The following is a 14791-nucleotide window of genomic DNA, read 5'->3' on the forward strand; positions in this document are numbered from 1 at the left end:
TGCACATGAGTTTAACTGGGTTCAGTTTTCCCAGCTGATTTTCCGCAGCCCTGGGAGCTCTCAGCAGCCCAGTCTGGCACTGGGATCGCTGGGCTGAGGCTGTGTCCCTGCAGAGCCCTGGGCTCTCTGTGCACATCAGTGTGGCTTGTTTGTGCCCCCAAGTCCCTGGAAGTTTGACTCAGCAATCTCACACCTTCCCCCCTGCAGGTCGGATCAGTTCTGGGTGTGGATGTCTCAGGTGTTCCTCCCTTACCTGTACAACAACGGCTCTGGCCAGGAGAGCCACAGCACCACGCTGGGGACGGCCCGGCTGCGCCAGCTGCGCCTGCAGGGAGGTAGGAGGGAGGGCAGGGACGGTGGCTCTGTGTCACACTGCAGGTGACAGTCCTGCAGGGGCAGCTCTGGGTGCAGCTGGGGCTGGGACAGGGCAGTGCAGGCTGGGGAGGCAGTGGTTCTGCTCTGCAGAGATGAACTGGGGCAGTGGATCGTGGAATCCTGGAATGGTTTGGGCTGGGAGGGACCTTAAAGTCCATCCAGGGACACCTAAGACTTCCTGGCCTTGGGCACTTCCAGGGGTCCAGGGGCGGCCACAGCTTCTCTGGGCAGCCTGTGCCAGGGCCTGCCCGCCCTCGCAGGGAGGATTCCTTCCCACTATCCCATCTAACCCTGCCCTCTGGCAGTTTGAAGCCAGTGGTGTATCCAGGGACCAGAGTTCAGGTCCCCAGTTTCCCTAGACCCCTTGGGATGTCTCTGTCTCCTCCAGTTGTACCCAGCTAATCCACTGTGACCTGGAGGCATGGCTATATCATGACTCCTGAATTGGACAGCTCTCTATTTTTATTATTAACATCCATCCTTTCCTGAATCCCTGACTTGTCCATGCCCATTCCCTCACCCTGGTGCACCGGTGAGGGTGGGTTGGGAGGGGTTGGGAGGGAAGGTGAGCTCCGTGCTGGCTGTGCTGGGCTCACAGGGTGGTCTCATTGCAGCTGAGTGCCAGCAGAGCGCCCAGGACATCCTGCAGGGCATGGGCAGTGCCCAGAGGAGCTGCACTGACCAGCACAGCTTTGCCACTGCTGACTATGGAGTGGGCTGGGAGAGCACAGCCGGGAACGGGACGGTGGCGTGGGCACACTCAGCACCCGACCTGGCAGGGTAAGGGCTGTCCTGCCTGCTCCCACCCCTGCTCCCACCCCTGCTCCTCCTCCAGGGACCCTTACAGACCTCTCCAAGGTCTTTACAATGCCCTGGCTTGTTCCCAGCCCTCACCTCAGCCCCTGAGCCTGGCAAAGGGGGGATGGACATGGAAATTCTGAATGGCCTGAGCAGCAGTGTTGTGCTGTTCTGGGGGCCCAGGGACAGCGGGGTCAACTCTGCTCCTTCCAGGGCACAGACAGGGCACAGGAACCCAGCACCCCAGATTTCTGCTCAAGGGGTGACAGCAGGTTGTCCTGCACCCTTGGCAGGACATAAATCACACTTGGTTTCTTCTCTGGTTTGTCCCCAGAGGCATCATCTCCATGCAGGTGTGGGCCACCACAGGGCTTGGGGCTCTTCTGGGCTTGGGAGCACTGAGGTGGATCAATGCACCCCTGTAATCTGTCTTGTGAAATAAATCCTGAGGGGCAGGGTCTGCATCTGCACACCAGATCCTGGCCTGCCAAGTAGGAGAGCAGCCAGTGTCCTTCATCCTCACCCACAGCTCCTCTTCCTCTGCAGGATCTGGTACTGGGGCTACATCTCCTTCTATGACAGCAGTGGCTACGTGCAGGAGCTGGGCCCTTCCCTGGAGGAGAGCCGGGCTCAGCTGGAGTTCCTGCAGCAGCACACGTGGATCGACAACATGTGAGCGAGGCAGGGCAGAGGGAGTGTCCTGCTGTCACCTGGGCTCCTCAGCAGTGCCGCTGGAGTGTCACAGGGCCACAGGGTCCATGTGCCACCCAACATGGCCCCTGAGCTGCTGCTGTCCCCCTGCAGGAGCCGGGCAGTGTTTGTGGAGCTGCTGCAGTACAACCCCAGCGTGGACCTGCACGTGGCCCTGACCCTGCGCCTGGAGTTCCCTGGGGCCGGCCAGGCCATCGCCGCTGTCACCATCAGCCCCTTCCCCCTGCTGCGCCTCAGCGGGGGGGTCACCCTGCAGCTCCTCATGATGGTCAGTGTGGGGCCTCCCCTGCACCCCGTGCCCTCTGCCGGGGGGCTCTGGGGACCCTCACCCAGCCTGGGCACTGTAGACTCGAGCTGCTCTGCCTGACGCCACTTGTCCCCACATCTGTCACCCTGCCTGGGTGTGGTGTCAGCAGAGCTCTCATCCCCTGGGCGCTGCCACCCTGCCACAGGGGCATTGGGTGTGGGCACTGGGATTCGGGTGCTGGATGAGCAAGGAGGGCAGGGCAGGATGCAGGGGGTGCTCCAGGTGTGCAGTGGTGGAGCTCGGCCTGGTTTGGGGGGATTTTGCTGTCCTGGGTGCAGCACAGCAGTCAGGGCTTGTCCTCTAACCTCATGGTAACTTCTCTACTCCTCCTCTCCTGGTAATATCTCCATCACCTCACCTGGTGACCTCTCTGTTCCTCCCCCAGGTGTTCCTCATGCTGTTTGTGGTTTACTTCGTGGTGTCAGAGTGTCTGGCCATCAAGAAGGAAGGCAGAGCCTACTTCACCCTGTGGGGCAACTACAGCCAGTGGCTTTTCATCCTGCTCACCACGTGCACGGTGCTGGTGCACCTCAGCCAGGCCACCCTGGCTGACCAGCAGTGGCTCAGGTACCTCAGCAACCGCAGGGGCTTCACCAACTTCTACCAGGTGGCCTTCCTCAGCTCCGTCTTCAGCAGCCTGGCCGCGTCCCTCCTCTTCCTCCTGACCGTGCAGGTAGGGCAGGCTGGGGGAGCTGCACGTGGGTGCTGGGTGCTTTAGCCCTGCTGTGCTTGTCAGCCCTGCACAGCCCTGCCGGGGGAGAGGGTGGCAGGGAGGCCACCTGTGTCTCTGCTGGGCACTTTGGGTCTCTGAGGCCTCTGGGCCCTCGATTCCCTTGGGGAATTCAGCCAGGTGTGGCTGATGGGATGGTTCTGCAAGGGGTGTTTGTGCTCTGCTGGGGTTTGGGTTTCTCACGTGCTTGAGAGACCCTTCCTGGGCTGGGGTGTGTCTGTAACTGCCTCCTCTCCCCTCCCAGGCTGCCCAGCAGCTGCGCTTTGTCCGGCAGTGGTCAGTGTTTGGAAAGACCTTCCAGAAGTCCATGAAGGAGCTGATGGCTGCAGGGGTGGCCTTCGCCCTCCTTCTCCTGGCCTACGCCCAGCTGGGCTTCCTGGTAAGCACCCCTGTTGCCCTCCCTCACAGAGGGGCTGCTGCTGGTCCTGCTGCCCCTTTTCCCTCAGGACATGAGCAAAGCCCCTGGGTCCCCTGGGCACTCTGTGCCCATCCTGCCGCCGGCACCTTTGGCCAGGGGCTGTCCCTGTCCCAGCCCATTTGTGGGCCACCCCTCAGGGCCCATGTGGGAGGGGATGTTGAAGGTCAGGGGAACATTCTGCTTCTGCTCCCTTCTCACACATCCCCTCTGTCCGTCTGCAGCTCTTCTCCTCCTCCTCCGAGTCCTTCCGCAGCGTGGGCAGCAGCCTCCTGCTGCTGCTGGCTCTCCTGCGGGGCAGCGCCAGCCTCCGGCCCTGCCTGCCCGAGGCCTCGGGGCTCTACTGCCTCTTCTGCACCTCCTACGTGGTGCTGGAGGTGTGGATCGTGCTGCGGCTGCTGGCGGCGGTGCTGATCCACAGCTACCACGAGATGCACTTCGAGCTCTACCGGCCCGCCTTCGAGCCCCAGGACTACGAGATGGTCGAGCTGTTCGTGCGCAGGCTCAAGATGTGGATGGGCTTCAGCAAAGCCAAGGAGGTGAGGCCGGCCTGGGTGGGGCCAGCCTGGGGGCTCTGTGGGGAAGGGGCCCGGTAGCACAGAGCAGCATCCACCATCCTCAGCCTTTCCCTTCCTCTGGCTCCTTCCTGCAGCTGGGTTCCTTTGGTGGGCGAGGGTAGGAGCAGTGGCCACCCTGGGGGCCCAAGAGAGATGGGGAGAACAGGCATCAGCTTCCTGTTCTCAGCCCCTCAGTCCCACGTGGCTTTATCTGGGATCCAGCCCACGCCTGTCACACCAGGAACGGCTGGGAACAGCCCTGGACCTGTTTGGAGTGTTCCCCCTTCCCAGCTCCTGCCCTAATGCTGCCCCTTTCTCCTCTTCCCCCCAGTTCCGGCACAAGGTGAGGTTCGAGGGGATGGAGCCGCTGCCCTCCCGAGACTCCAGCGACTCCAAATCCTTCCGTGGCCCCACTCCCAGCGCCGCCTCCGACAGCTCCAGGACCTCCACGTCCTCCAGCCAGCTGGACGGGCTGAGCCTCGTGCTGAGTGCCCGCGACAGCCTGGAGGTGGACGCTGACATCCAGCGCCTCCTCTCGCTCTTCGAGATGCTGCTGGCGCAGTTCGACCGCGTCAACCAGGTGACGGAGGACGTGTCCCGCATCGAGCACCTGCTCGAGTTCTCCCGCAGCCGCCGCGCCCGCAGGAGGCACCGCGGGCCCGAGGGGAGCTCGGAGCAGGGCCCGTCCCCGGAGGCTCCGGACACGGAGCCGCCGTCGCCGCGCTGTGCCGGGGCCGTGCCCGTGCCCGGCCGGCTGCTGCGGGCCAGCCGCGGGGTCAGCGCGGCCGCGGGCACGGCGGGCAAGCCCTGTGCGGCCAGGAGGAAACGGCCCCTGCGGGCCAAGAACCGGGTGCACCCCACGGTCAAGTAACGGGGTGCGGGAGCGATGCCCTGGCAGGGCTTTGTTGGGCGGGCTGTGCCCGCCCGGAGCTGCCGCGGCGGCTGGGCCGGCCGGGCACGGGGCCGCTCTGGCCACGCCGCTGGCACGGCCACCGGCCCTCTGGAAGCGGCTCAGGGAGCGTTCCAGTGGTAGAGATGAAGGGGAGAAGGCCGAGCCTTTCCCCGGGGCACGAGCAGGTGCAGGAGATCCCTGCTGGCTCACAGGGAGCAGCTGGGGGCGTTCAACGGCCCCGGCTGCAACCGGCCACAGGTGGGACTGGGGTGGGCACAGGGGGATGGGACAAAGCTCCCCCCCCTTCCCTGCTGGCTGTGCCAGATGGGAAAGGGAAAGGAGAGCCCCAGGCCTTGAAGGTTTGAACCAAGTCTTGGATTTTTGTCGACCAGACGCACTGTGGAGGAAAGCAACAGCTTTCGAGAAGGTATTTAACCCACCTTGTTTTTTAAGCGTAAATAGATATATAGAGAAATGCTATCTACACCCAGAGCAGTTAATTTTCCAGTATTGGCTACTTTTATCCTCCAGAAATTGGTACTATTATTTGTATTTAAAGAAATCCAATATTTAAAACGAAGGACATTGCAGCGAGCTGGGGACGAGAGACCCCTGGGCTGCCTCAGCCACCTCCCAGCGTGGGGGTTCCCACCCTCCCAGCGTGGGGTTCCCACCTCCCAGCGTGGGGTTCCCAAGGTGCTGGTGTCACTGCGGTCCCCACCCGCCCTGTCCCCCCACCGTGGCCCCGGGGTGCAGGCGCCGCTGGCTGCTTGGCTTCTCTAACCCAAGGAATGTATTGCCCTAAGTATATGTATTTTTTTTTTTGGTTTACTTGTTCCTATGTACTGCCCAGCACTTTAAACAAGGCTTTCCTCGGCTACCAGTGACACGTGCGAGCTAAGAATGGGATAATATATCACAAAAGCAGTATTTTGTTTGTTTAAATCATAAACTGAAATGGGCAGGGAGGAGGGGAGCGCAGCCCCAGCTCAGGCAGCAGTGCCAGCACCTTCCCTGAGCACAAAGGAGGCAGGTGAAGCCCTGAGGGAGCCTTTTTTTGGGTTTCCTCCAGCCCTGCCAGCTGGGATTCACCATGTGCTGGGCTACAGCTGCTGGGCTACAGCTGGCCTGTGCCATGGGGCTCCCCAGATCCCAGCCTGGGGGTGTCTGAAGACCCCCCAGGGGCTGCCTTTCCCTCCCCAGCCCCATTTCACCTTATGGCTATTGTAAGTAATTTATACGGGGTTTGTTTGGTTTTTAAATGTATATATTTTTGTATGTTTGCTATATTTTCATAGCATCGGTACCGTGTTTGAAACATGTAGATAGGAGACAGAACACTATTGTCAGAGTTATTTAAAGGATGTATTAAGTGCTTCTTCCTGGGAATGTCCCGTGTATATAAGGATTGGGTGTCTGTGTGTGTGTGGTGCGTGTGCTCTCCTGGGCTGGCTCGGGGCAGTTGCCACAGGTGGATGGGGAAAAGCCCCCAGTGGGCTCCTCCGTGTGTTCCAGAGCCTGCTCCGTGCTTTGGACAGGTGAGAGGGTGGAAGGGAAGGCTTGAAGGAGGCAGAGCTGCAGGGCAGGGGCCTTGGGTTCAGCAGCCTCTGGTGCTGGTGGGCCTGGAAGCACCTTCCCAGGGCAGGGAGACTTTTCCAGGTGGAGAGAGGGGGCTCGTACAGCACTTCCATTGCTCCATCCCCTCCTGAGCCTCCTCTCCAGCCCCCAGCTGTGTTGGATACTTGAGAAGATTTGATTCCAGCATCCATGTGCTCCCCTGGCCATGTGAGTCAGGGTGGCTGCAGGGGGCCACTGGCTGCTCTGGGATGCCTTTGGAACAGGTCTGAGTTACCTTTGGAAAACTCAGGTGCTGTGCAGGACAGATGTTGTGGAAAGGTTGCAGAGGGGTGAGGGCAGGAGAAGACAAGTGAGGTGGTGCTTGGTCAGCATGGAGGTGTTGGAAGAGCAGAGGGCACAGAGACGTGGAGTGCAGAGGAGAGAAATGCAATCCTGGTAACAAGGACTGGGGGGGAGAGGGCAGAGAAGGGTCCAGAAGGCGAGAGTGGGATAGGGAGGTGCCTGCAGCAGGCAGAACCAACAGCTGGAGGCTGAGCCCTGGGTTGGGACCAGGTGCTGGTCAGCTTTGTGCTCAGAAAAAATCCCTGGTTTTCAAGCCAGAGATGGAAAACTATGTGCCTTGGATTTTTTTGTTTCTTTAACTTCCCAGGCAGCACAGCACCAGGCTCAGCTCTGGCACATGTCCATTCCTTTTTGGTGACAGTGCCAGTGCCATGTTCCCAAAGCTAGGCAGTAAGAGGAGCAGTGGTGAGGTGTCCCAGAGAGCTGGGATGTCCCCAGGGCCCAGGGCTGGAGTCCCTCCAGCTCCAAAACTCCTTTCCCCACACACCTGCCCTGGCACAACCTGTGTCACCTGTGTGGAGCACCAAGGGTGTAGATCCAGCCACCCCCTGGGCTCTGTGGGAATATTCAGTGATTGAAAGGTCCCAAATAAACCAAGCAGGTCTTGGAAGTCTCTTGAAGTGCCAAAAAGTTCAGTTCCTGATGGTCAGTTCTCAGCACGAGCGTCCCCATTAGAAGAGGTGGGGAGTAGGAGGGAAGGAGGGGCCAGCGGGGCCCCAAATGTTTCTGAGCAGCCCTTCCTAAGCTAGGGGGCAGCTGGAACAAAGATGATCCCCAAATCCATCTGGATTTTTGTTCCCAAGTGCCTGTTCCTTGCCCTGCGTGTGTGTGACTCGGTGTGTGTGACTTTACCAAGTGCTCCTCCTGATGCCAGAGGAGCAGGAACGGGATCAGACAACTGCCCTACTTCCCTGAAGTACGGAGAGCAGCTCTGCCCCCCACAGTCCCTTGAAAAGCCCAGCCCTGCGTGGTGGGCAGCACCCACAGCTTCCAGCACTCTCACTTCTCTTCCAGCAGCTCCTGTGCCAGCTCCAGCAGTGTCCCCTCCATGTCCCAGCTAAGGCTCCTCTGCAGCCAGAGGGATTCAGTCATGGAGTTACACCCTCACAGCAGTAAACTTGACTCAAAGCCCATGAATCCCCCCTGAATGTATATTTTTGTGTCTGTAGTCACCGAGAGATGGTGTCTTATTTATTGCCTTGAATCTCACAGTGATGTAGTATCAGGATCAAGCTGCTTAAATGAAAAATGAGACCCCCATCCATTCATTCCAAGGGAGAGGGAGGGACTTCTGTAAGTGCCTTATTTTTTCTAATTTTTGTTTTTTTAAAAGAACAGCGATTGTGACCAAAATGCCAACAGTTCCTGTCTGGTCAGCATTTCACTGCAAACAAAAATGGTGTATTTTGTAACTGTGGGGATGTTTCTTACAAAGTGACAAAGTCAAATAAACACTTGACTGCTAAAACCTGGCTCAGGTGGTTTTGTCCTGCTCCAGATGCTCCTCTCCATCCCACCCTCATTTAATTAAGGTCTCCTGCACAATACAAGACACTTCCTAAAATCCTCCAGCCTCTCAGGGCTGGTGTTAGTGAATGAGCTCACCTATGGTCACTGGGGGTGGCACAAGGACTAAGCTGCCCAAGTCCCCTCCCCAGCACAGAGGGAATATCCCAGTCCAGGACTGGAACACAACCAGGAATCCATGTGTCCAGCACTGGGAGGGGTGGGGGGTGGTTCCATGAGCAAACCAGGCTGGGAAACTAAACCAGGATAGGAGGAAGGATTTATATTGAACTTTCCCAGGACATCAAGACCACACTGATCAGACAAATATTTTATTTCCTGTATGACTCATAAACACTCGAACACAACGGACACTTGGTGTTCCCACACACCTGCACAGGCGAGGGCTGTCCCTTTGTCCCCTCACCTGTCCCTTCACAGTCCCACATTGTGCACATTGCACTTGTCTTCATCTCCCTGCTGGCAGCCATTCCCACAGCCACGCTTCCCACTCCCAGACCAAGCAGGAGATGAAGTTCTCACAGTATAGTCCAGCTTATGAGGTGCCTCCCAGTTGGGTGGTGTAGTGTCTGGTGCCCTCCTTGCCTCAGGATGGGCTGCAAGTCCCATTCCAGCTGTGCCCACCTGCCCTGGAAGCTCCAGCTGAACTGCTTCAGTCTCCCCCGAGAGCCTCTCTGTCAGGGAATAGGCAAAACTCATGGGGAGATGATGCCCCAAGACTTGGCAGCAGTCAAAAAGGGATTTATCAGGTGCATGGGGAAGGGTGAGACACCCCAGCATTCCTGCAACCAGGGAAATTCTGCAGATGGCCAAAACAAAGAAAAACCTTGGGAATTAAGCAGCATTTTGGGCAGGAAAGAACCCAAATTAACTCTTTCCAGAGCTGGCAGCAGAATGAGTCAGAGCCTGAAGAGTCCAAGTGCTGACAGCCCTAAGGTTCAGGGAGGAGCTGGGATTCTGGGGTGCTCAAAAATAGCAACTGGATTTTCAATACTTCATAATTAATTCCCAATAAAGTCCTCAAAAATCCCTCAATTCCTGTACCTTCACATGAGGATTTGCAGAATATCATCCTTTGTCTGCTTCCACCAGGAGCTGGTGTGGAAGGAGTCCAAAGAAAGGTTCTGCAGGGAAGTTCCTAACAGAGAAGCTCTGAAACAGCTCAAATCAAACCAAACACAGTGGGTTGGTCCTCTGGGAGCTTCTGCTGGGAATCCAGTGTCATCCTCAGGGGCACCCAAAGCTCCTGGCAGGTTCAGTGCCAAGTTCACATGCAAGGAACGGCCAGGCTATGCCTCCCAATCCCTGTGTCCATGCAGCTGCAGGGATCAGCAGGCAGAGAACACAATTCCATGGCCTCAGTGTCCCTGCAGGGACACCCTGAGCCCAGCCCTACACAAACTCGGTGAAGTCGTCCACAGAGGAGATCAGCCTCTTCCTCTGCCCTGTCTCGTAGGTGGGAGGGGGGTCCTGGGGGATCTGGGGAGGGGGTTTTGTAGGGGCAGAGGGGTGCAGCTGCAGGGGAAGACCAGGGCTCTGGTACTGCGTCTCTTCACGGAGCTGAAAGGCAACAGAGAGCAGGTGAGCTCCATTCTCGCCAAAATTCTGCCAAATTTCCATCTGAGCAGGGCAGGTTACCAGGACACTGTGGCAGTGCCACTCTGTGTCCAAGTATGGAACACCAGGAAGAATTTCCCCGTGGAAAGGGTGGTCAGGCACTGGAAGGGACTGCCCTGGGAGGGTTGGAGTCCCCATCCCTGGAGGTGCCCATCTCTGGGCTGGAGACAAGATGGGCATTGGACACAGGTTGGACTCAATGGGTTTGGAGGGCTTTTCCAACATCAGTGATTCTGGGTTCCCAGGATTAAACTTCCCAAAGCCCTTACTGCCAGTGAAAGTGTTTGACATTGCCACACTTGAACTGGATGATCCTTAAGGTCCCAAACTCTGTGATTCCATGACCAGCTGGATTCTAATTGCTGTACACACAGCCCTCCTCTCAGCCAGCCAGTTCTGACAGCTGGTTTCACCTGCCTCAGCTGCAGGCAGAGTCTCAGCCAAGCCCAGTCCCACCCCTCAGAGCAGCTGCACTCACCCGGTGCCGCAGCCTCTTGATGTGGCGCAGCCTAGCGATCCATTTGGAGGGGTAGGTGTCCGTGGGGTTGGATCTGCTGTGGTGGACCTGGGAAGCCATCTGGGTTGGGAAGGGTGGGGAGAAGCAGGGAAAGAGAGGAGCCACATTAACGTAACCACAACAATAAAATTAATCATTTTTTTCAGAGCAGTTTGACAGCAACTGCAATCCAGCTCTGAGTTAGGACTGTTCAGGTGCTAACTCTGGCTTCAAGGTCAAGTAGAAAAGTTGTTTCTTTGCTTTAGCAGCCCTGCCTGTTTCCCTGGAAGCTCTTGATGGCCCAAGGCAGCAGCTGGAAGCTCAGGAAGCTGGGGGTACTCACGTTGGCATGCAGGGCCATCTGACGGGCCACAAAGGGCAGGTTCTTGTCAGAGATGATCTTGGCAACACTCGTGTCCACCAGACCTTCCATGTCTTTAGTTTAAAGGAGTAAGAAAAAATTCTGGTAAGACAGTTAAGAAGCAAAAGGTTGTCAGCACCTAAATATCTAAGTCAAGTAAACCCGAGGAATTGTATCAACCAAGTCCCCACAGGTTCCACAGCTCCCGCTTTAACAGAACCTGCTCTGCAATTCTGGCTCCCAAATTCTGGCTGCTCCATAAAGGTTTGGGGAGAGCCTGCTGGGATCTCACATGAACCACGTGTGAGCCAGAAACACCTTTGGTAAAACACCTGCACCAGCACTGCTGAACCCTTCATGTCCTCCAGCATTCCCAAGTCCTGCTGGAGGGAGGGACCTGCTCTGCTGCTGGCACTGGGTCCTGAGCTTGAACACGGCATGAGCAATCCAGAGAAGGTACATGAGCAGGGCAAACCCAGATGGAACTGGATCCAGAGAGCTTTTCCTGGAAGTTTTAACTTTTGAAACACAAACCCCCAGCACAGCAAAGGCTGAGGAATGCCCACCTTTCCGGCACTGCAGCGTCACCAGGTTACAGTCGTAGTCCAGGGGGGTGATGATCACATGCACAAAATTGAACTGCCCCTGAGGAGAAGCCAATGAACCAGTCAGAAACATTTCCCTGGCAGCATTGTGGTGTGAGAATGCCATAAACACACACCAGTGAACCCACCACCGCCAACAGCTCCCCCATAATCCCCACACGGCTTTTAGGGTAACACCCACACACATGAAGGTTACAACCCTGAGCTCCTACAGTAACACACCCATGAGAAAAATCCCCTACCTTTATTGTGCCCAGTTTGAAATCCTCTCCAGAATCATTGTAAACAATGGAAACAAAATCATTCCCCAGGTGCCTCTTCTTGTCACAGCGGTATTTATCCAAATCCTTCGTGGGCATCAGGGTAGCAATGTGGAAAATGGCTGGAGAGGGAACACAGAGATCCTTAGGCTGGGCTGGGAAAGCAGCAGTGGTCACATGCCAGTAATAAAAATACAAACTGTGCTCCCTCAGTAGGTTTCTCCCTGTTTGTGACAGCTGAATCCAGTCCCACTGGGTGCTCCAGGGGTCCTGGAGCACAGAGGGCAGCAGCCAGTGGGAAGGACCACAGCAGCACAGGGAGGACAGCCTGGGTTAGGGAGGAAAGAGGCAAGAGAGCTTAAACCAGGACTCGCCCTAACTGAGCTCTGCAGAGCCCCAGGTGGAACTGGACTCCATGTGATGAGCACAGAGCTGTGTGGAAAAATTTGGGAATTTCACTATATCCTGCTGGATCCTGGATGATTTCTGCACTGCTTGGTGCTGTGGGAGCTGGGTGACACTGCAGTGACACGAGCCATGGCCACAGCAGTGACATCCCCTGCTCAGAACTGCTCTTCAGAGAAACACAGCAATGTTGACACCACCCTCAGTGAACAGCTTTTACAGCAGCTGGGGACAGCAGCTAAATCTCCAAACCAAACCCTGCCAGCCTTTAAAGAGCCAATAATTTCACAGATTTACAGAGCAGATCTTTTCACAGAGCAGACTGTTTTACAGAGCAGACCACTATAAACTGGTGTGATGTCTTTCTTGTTAAGTAAGGCAGGTATGTTTTGGCCTGAACTTTATCACATGGCTCGCAGAGCTGCCAGAGAGAACAGGAGGGGATCAGAACCCAGCACACCCTCACCACCTCCCTGGGAAGGAACAGTGTGGAAGGCAGGTCAGTTAAGGTGAGGAGACACAACCCATCCTTCCAGCTCACCCTGCATGATGTCATCGTGCCAGCAGTAGGTGAACTGTCCGTCCTCCCCACACACGTCCAGGCCACCCAGGTAGATCTTGTCTGGCTGGCAGTCCTTGAGCTCGATGAGCTTGCCCAGGCCCGTGAGGAACTCGGTGTAGCGGTAGGAGCCGTGCTCGTTGGACAGGATGGCAATCTCGTTGTTGCTCTGGGACACAGGGACATGCCACGTGCCACACTCAGTGCCAGCAGCACTGCACCAGCACCAGAGACCCCTTCCTAGGATTAGGTGATTGTTCTCACAGAAAGGTTTCATGCAGGCACTGATTGTTAGTACAGGAAATTAAGGAAAAGGGAGGTTGTTACAGGAGCAGGGCAAATCCCACAGCTGGAGCAGGGAAAACCCCACAGCTGGAGAGGTTCCCAACACCCCAGAAGGATTCAGGTCCCTGCACACACTCACCTGGCCCTCCCCAACGTAGAGCACTGCAATCTTGTGTGTGTCATAGGATGGGATCTGATCCAGGAGCTGCACCGACCTCTCAAACGTCTGCAACCAAAACAGAGACCCCACCTGAGCAGCCTGGGAGGTTCCTCACAACTCAAACCATCCCAGCATTCTGCCAGCTTTAAATAATTCCCTCCACAACCCCAACACAGAGATCTCCCACCTGTGGCACTGCTGGTAGGAAACACCTTTAAACTGCAGCACCTGAGCTGGATATTTGTAATTATCATCTCCATTCCAAGAAAGTCATGAGGTTAAAAAAAATGAAGGACTGATACAACTCCTTGCTTACCTCATTTGGTAACAAGAGGGGTTTGTTGTTTTCATCTCCAAAGAAGGGGGAGTGGTACAACTGTAAAAACACAAAGCTGAAGGAGAGAGGGAGGGAGAAGTCTGTTACCATAAAAATTAAGTCAGTTTTGATCTGCTGGAGGTAAGAACGTTATGTACAGCAGAAAAATTGGAGGAATTAAAATGCTAACAGGGTATTATTCATCTTTTAGAGACACTCTGAGTGCCTGGACTACCAGCAGTTCGCAACAGACCCCTATCAGAAAAACAATGCTGTGTCAAACAGCAGCAGCCACACAAATTCCCTGTTCAAAGGCAGGGAATGGAGGAGCAGGAGTGCCCTCCACAGCCCTGGGACATTTCTACGCTCTCAGACATGTGATTGTACAGACATTTGCATTTTACCTGCCCTCATTTAGATGAAAATTTTCTTATCATGCAATTTTGGACAGCTAACAATACCCAAGTTCAAAAAGCGACTATTACAACCCTTCTTTTCCTTTTTCTTAGAATTCTGCACATTATATTTCTTGAAATGCAAAACCAGCAATCCACCCCATTCACAGCAAAATTAACTCTGGGTACCCTGCGGTCAAACCACAGCCCCTAAATTAAGTACATTAAGTACAGGAGGAAACTACCCATCTATTTCTTTCACCATTTGGGAGTTCTGTCTCCTAATCCCTAAGTTCATTTGGTGGCGGTGGCTCCACAGATCTGTATCAGCTCCTGAATAAAGCAGCAGCTTTATTCAGACTGGCACAGGAGTGGCATTCGGGTAGCACGTGTTCAGCTCTCCACTTAGCTCCATATACCACAAATTTTTAGAGTCACAATAGTGTTTATGGAGAAAAATGGTTTTGTTTGTTTGTAAGAGGTGATAATTTGAATAATTAATTCTTTAATCGGATGCTGTGCAGCAATCCCTCCCGAAGGAGCCGTGATGGAGCAGCTCAGGGCTCTGCACCCACCTGGGGTTTATCCCAGGGACTTTCTCCGCGTTGGACGCTGCTGCCCTGCCCTTGAACGCGTCTCTGTCGATCCTCTTGCCCCTCCTGGACGGGGCGGAATCAGAGATGGTGTAGCCCCGCGGCCGGTGGCCCGAGGGCGAGCGGGGCGAGGTGACGGCCGCGGCGCCGCCGCCCTGCCCGCCGGGCCTGCCGTCCTCCCCCCTGCCCGGCCAGCCGCCCAGCCCTTCCCCTTCCAGGTTCCCCGACTGGGATTTGGATTTCACTTCCGTGCTCAGCCTCCGCGGCACCTCCCGCCCGTTGGCGTCCTTGAGCACCTCCTGCAGCGTCTGCAGCTCCGGGGAGGAGCTGGACTTGCTGAGGGGCTGCGAGGGCTGGAAGGAGAGCTCCTCCAGCGCCCGGCCCTCCTCCCGCCCGATGGGGATCCCGCCCTCCGACAGCTCCTCCGACTTCAGCGACTTGTCCTCCTGGCTGGACGTGGAGGAGGACTGGGGAAAAAAAAAAAAAAAAAGATTAGCAGTTTCCATG

The 14791-nt window shown here is 56.2% G+C and overlaps 2 protein-coding genes across 15 annotated transcripts in view; one reads left to right on the top strand and one right to left on the bottom strand.

Moving 5' to 3' along the window:
• LOC311160066 (polycystin-1-like) overlaps positions 1–8146 on the top strand; it is a 40079-nt gene extending 31933 nt beyond the window's left edge. The window contains exons 33-40 of the mRNA XM_084216529.1: positions 208–335; positions 990–1155; positions 1720–1845; positions 1978–2152; positions 2577–2864; positions 3166–3300; positions 3561–3875; positions 4225–8146. Of these exons, the coding sequence (XP_084072655.1) occupies positions 208–335; positions 990–1155; positions 1720–1845; positions 1978–2152; positions 2577–2864; positions 3166–3300; positions 3561–3875; positions 4225–4764 (1873 nt within the window). The 3' untranslated portion in view covers positions 4765–8146. The remainder of the gene's footprint in view (positions 1–207; positions 336–989; positions 1156–1719; positions 1846–1977; positions 2153–2576; positions 2865–3165; positions 3301–3560; positions 3876–4224) is intronic.
• Positions 8147–8527: 381 nt separating this feature from the next.
• The window catches only part of TSC2 (TSC complex subunit 2), a 32369-nt gene continuing 26105 nt past the window's right edge, over positions 8528–14791 (bottom strand). For 13 of the 14 annotated variants that reach the window (XM_084216774.1, XM_084216772.1, XM_084216782.1 and 10 more), the window contains 9 exons: positions 14267–14751; positions 13297–13372; positions 12960–13046; positions 12518–12704; positions 11554–11693; positions 11273–11351; positions 10689–10780; positions 10328–10426; positions 8528–9792 (listed from right to left, as the gene is read on the bottom strand). In XM_084216774.1, the coding sequence (XP_084072900.1) occupies positions 9625–9792; positions 10328–10426; positions 10689–10780; positions 11273–11351; positions 11554–11693; positions 12518–12704; positions 12960–13046; positions 13297–13372; positions 14267–14751 (1413 nt within the window). In that variant the 3' untranslated portion in view covers positions 8528–9624. The remainder of the gene's footprint in view (positions 9793–10327; positions 10427–10688; positions 10781–11272; positions 11352–11553; positions 11694–12517; positions 12705–12959; positions 13047–13296; positions 13373–14266; positions 14752–14791) is intronic. The other variant, XR_014616561.1, reaches the window with a different exon arrangement.

This window comes from Fringilla coelebs (genome assembly GCF_963513975.1).
Source record: "Fringilla coelebs genome assembly, chromosome: 16".
NCBI lineage: Eukaryota > Metazoa > Chordata > Aves > Passeriformes > Fringillidae > Fringilla > Fringilla coelebs.